The 4,292-nt window shown below is 43.8% G+C and overlaps 1 protein-coding gene across 1 annotated transcript; it reads right to left on the reverse strand.

The window, feature by feature from the left end:
- Positions 1 to 3,189: 3,189 nt before the first annotated feature.
- On the reverse strand, positions 3,190 to 4,048 carry LOC103648631 (uncharacterized). The gene has a single exon (XM_008673065.3). It carries the CDS (start codon positions 4,046 to 4,048, stop codon positions 3,227 to 3,229), a length of 822 nt encoding a protein of 273 aa, XP_008671287.2. The 3' UTR covers positions 3,190 to 3,226.
- Between the last annotated feature and the right edge of the window lie 244 nt (positions 4,049 to 4,292).

Genomic DNA, 4,292 nt, shown 5'->3' on the forward strand with positions numbered 1-4,292 from the left:
TATTATGCTTAGCGTATGCATGTGTGCTAGATTTCAATCCGACCCAAGGAATGTCACCTTGTGGTCGTTAAGCGAATTCTTAGGTATTTAGTTGCTACGCCTTGCTTCGGAATCTGGTATCCAAAGGGGTCTACCTTTGACTTTTTGGATATTCAGACTCCGATTATGCTGGATGCAAGGTTGATAGGAAGAGTACATCAGGGACGTGCCAATTCCTTGGAAGGTCCCTGGTGTCTTGGAGTTCAAAGAAACAAACCTCTGTTGCCCTATCCACCGCTGAGGCCGAGTATGTTGCCACAGGACAGTGTTGCGCGCAACTACTTTGGATGAGGCAAACCCTCAGGGACTTCGGCTACAATCTGAGCAAAGTCCCACTCCTATGTGACAATGAGAGTACAATCTGCATGGCGGATAATCATGTTAAACACAGCCGCACTAAGCACATAGACATCCGGCATCACTTTCTGAGGGACCACCAGCAAAAGGGAGATATCGAAGTGTATCATGTTAGCACCGAGAACCAGCTAGCCGATATCTTTACTAAGCCGTTAGATGAGAAAACCTTTTGCAGGTTGCAGAGTGAGCTAAATGTCTTAGATTCGCGTAACTTGGATTGATCTATAGCATACATGTGTTCTATGCCTTTGATCATGTTACTTTATGCATTTATGCAATTTGTTGCTTATTTATGGTGCTCAAGTTGTGCAAGGGATCCCCGGACCTCACAAGTCCATGTGTGAATGATGCACATATTTAGGGGGAGATGTGCTACAACTTGATCCTTTGAGACTAATCTATTTGTTTGAGTAACATGATGTAGTCTCAAAGGTGCATTGAAAAGGAAAATGGACTTGGACATGCAAAGACTTCCACTGCACTCCGGTATTAGTGTACTCACTTCCAAGTTCATATTTTTTTCTCTTATTGCCTTTTTGCTCTTAATTAACATTTTTGGTGAGGCAATGGGGTTAAAGGGCCAATAATGATCCTGTTTTGGTGCTTAATGCCAAAGGGGGGAGAAATTAAGGCCAAAGCAAATGGATCAACTACCACTTGTGAATTTTGAAAACAATAGAGTTAGAACTTTTGATTTGTCCAAAATGCCCCTATTGCAAAATTTAGTCTCTTGTGGGGGAGGAATTATGATTATGGGAAAAAGGGGGAGTTTTTGGCACTTGATCAATTTCACTCTTGGATTATCTCTCTTTATGCACAAAAAAGTGATTTTGACTTAGAGATAGGAAAATGAATTTGATTTGCAAAAACAAACCAAGTGGTGGCAGAGAATGATCCAAATATGCCAAATTATAGTCAAAAACAATTTGGTCCTCATTTGTATCGATGTTGCACTTATTTTTGTTGCTTTTTGATGTGTTGGCATAAATCACCAAAAAGGGGGAGATTGAAAGGGAAATGTGCCCTTGGGCCATTTCTATAATGTTTTGGTGATTAAGTGTCCAACACATAGTAAGTGAGTTGATTATGTGCCAAACAAATAAAAAGTGCAAATCATATAACAAGGTATGTTTCTAGACTTAGTAAATTGTTTTTTGTATACTAATATATTTGTCTAAGTGTTAGAAACAAAGAAAAGAAGAAAAGAAAAGAATTGCAAGTGACTTGGCTGTGTGCAGCCGAAGTCCAGCTCAGTCTGGCACACCGGACTGTCCGGCGCGCCAGGCTGAACTCCGGTGATAAGGCCGCTCTCGGGAAAAATCGGCAGCGTACGGCTATAATTCACCGGACTGTCTGGTGGTGCACCGGACTGTCCGGTGAGCCAACGGTCGCCAACGCAACGGCCAGCCACTCAATCCATGGGCGACGCGTGGCCCGCGCCAACGGTCGGTAGGGGGCACCGGACTGTCCGGTGTGCACCGGACTGTCCGGTGCGCCAACTGGCCCGGAGGTGCAACGGTCATCTGCGCCAGAATAGGAAGGAGATCAGCACCAGACCGTCTACAGTGACTGTCTGATGGCGCACTGGATTGTCCGGTGCGCCACCTGTCGGAAGGCAAGTATGGCCTTCCTTGTTGGCCTCCAACGGCTCCTAGCTGCCTTGAGGCTATAAAAGGGACCCCTAGGCTCATGGAGGAGTAACCCAAGCTTACAAGAAACATTCTAAGACTCCAAGACTCCAACTTCACGCATTCGATTCTTTGAGATAGTGACTTGAGCTCCATTTGAGTTGTGAACTCCGTGCATTGTGTTTTGAGCTCAAGTTGTGACTTGTGTGCGTGATTGTGCTGTGGATTTGAGTCCTATGTGTGTTGCTCTCCCCTCCCTTACTTATGTGCTTCTTTTGTGATCATCATTGTAAGTGCGAGAGGCTCCAAGTTGTGGAGATTCCTCGCAAACGGGAGAAAGACTAAGAAAGGAAAAACAGTGGTATTCAAGTCGATCATCGGATCACTTGAAAGGGGTTGAGTGCAACCCTCGGCCATTGGGACGCCACAACGTGGAAGTAGGCAAGTATTACTTGGCCGAACCACGGGATAAAAATCGCGTGTCTTGTGTGCTCTCTCTGTGATTGTTTTGTCCACAAGAACTCGCTTCTCAACTACTTAGTCGCACTAACATTTCTATAACCAAGTTTTGTGGCTATTTAGTATTGAATTTTAAAGGATCACCTATTCACCCCCCTCTAGGTGCTCTCACATGACCACAAATAACAAGAAACAATCCTAAAGATTCCATAGAGCTCATATGGATGGAAGAGGATAGACCAAAGTCTCTTACCAACTCATCATGCAAATTGTATAATAGAGCTGGTTCCATCCTAAACATGTTGTAGCATTCTTTTGGATTGTTCAATGCTTCCATGACCCAAGCAATACCAGAAAATGTTGTTGCCCTTGGCTCATTCTTATCAACATATGATGCATAGTACCATGATAAAAGAGATGCAACAGCCACAATATTTTTTTGGTTCCCAATAATAACTTGAAGAACTTTCAAGTCATCTTCTGAATCACTTGAGTCCCTTTCACTATTAGAAGAAGAAGACATCTGTATACATCAAAGGAATGAGATAACAACAAAATATCTTAAAAACAAAAACCAGTGAAAAGGGCAGCAACAAAATAGATAACAAAAAATAGGGCAACAACAAAAGTGATACAATACATCCACAATAATGTCACAACAAGTTCAAACCGGAGTAAAAAGGATTAAACAGATACATCGTAGCACTGAAAATGGGACATAGTGCTACAAAAAATTACAGATCCTAGTGACTCATCCTAGTGACCCAATCATGTTTCATTGTAAGCCAGTTGAAGCGTTCTTTCGGTGTGTCCAAAGTCATAAACATCTCCCTCTCTGCCCTCTTGACAAAAACTTGAGATGCTATGAAGTGTTCTTTTGTTCCTAGAACTGCACCACACTCCTTCGCCAATGCCATCACATCTCTAATGGAGCACCCATTGTCCTCCTTTCTTGCCAAAGACTCAATGGATGTTGTGCTCTTCTCACTTGCTGTCACAAGTTTGCTCAATTGATCTTGCACCCAATGTCCTCCCAATGACTTGGGCTTTTTACCCTTGTCCTTTCGACCAACAGAAACATGACACTTTCCTTTAGCAGTTGTAGGGGAAACCTCTTCACATTCTTCATAGTCTTCATCCTTGTCATCATTGGCCTCATAGTCTCCATCCTTGTCATCAGTGTTCTCCGTGGTTTCACCCTCCAGAATTTGTGGTGTAATACCACTTGACGGAGCCCAATGATCATCTCCTGTGTTCCTAATATCTTCATACATGATGGCTTTTTCTTCCTCGTGCAACAGAGGCCCATCTTTAAACTTGGCAATACCAGTTTCCTTCGATAGTCTTTTCCAATTTGTGTACTCAATCCTCATCTTGTCCCATTTGTTCTTGAACTGCATTTTGGTGTAGGACAACCCAGTCTTTTCTTTGAATTTGTCCATCACATTTTTGTACCCTGTTTTATTTAAGTGGGTACCAGAACGGTTGTGCGCCTTCACTTGTTCGGCGAACAATTCACACACTAGAGCAGTGTTATCTTCATTCCAATCGACACTATCACCCATATTGCTGTAAAAAAATTAAAATCTAAAACAAATATATGCAGCTACCAAAAAAGAATGCGTTCTACCACTGGCCGACTGCGGATAGTAGAGCAGAGTGGCACCGCGGCTAGCGAGCAGAGCGGTTGCGTCATGATGAGGGAGTTCCTGTCGACGCTGGCCAAGCGCGTGCGCCCCAACACCACCGCCTACGGCAACTACCGGAGGATCTTCGTCCCCGGCGGGCAGCCGCCCGAGTGCGAGGCCG

The sequence above is a fragment of the Zea mays genome, chromosome 2, assembly GCF_902167145.1.
Source record: "Zea mays cultivar B73 chromosome 2, Zm-B73-REFERENCE-NAM-5.0, whole genome shotgun sequence".
NCBI lineage: Eukaryota > Viridiplantae > Streptophyta > Magnoliopsida > Poales > Poaceae > Zea > Zea mays.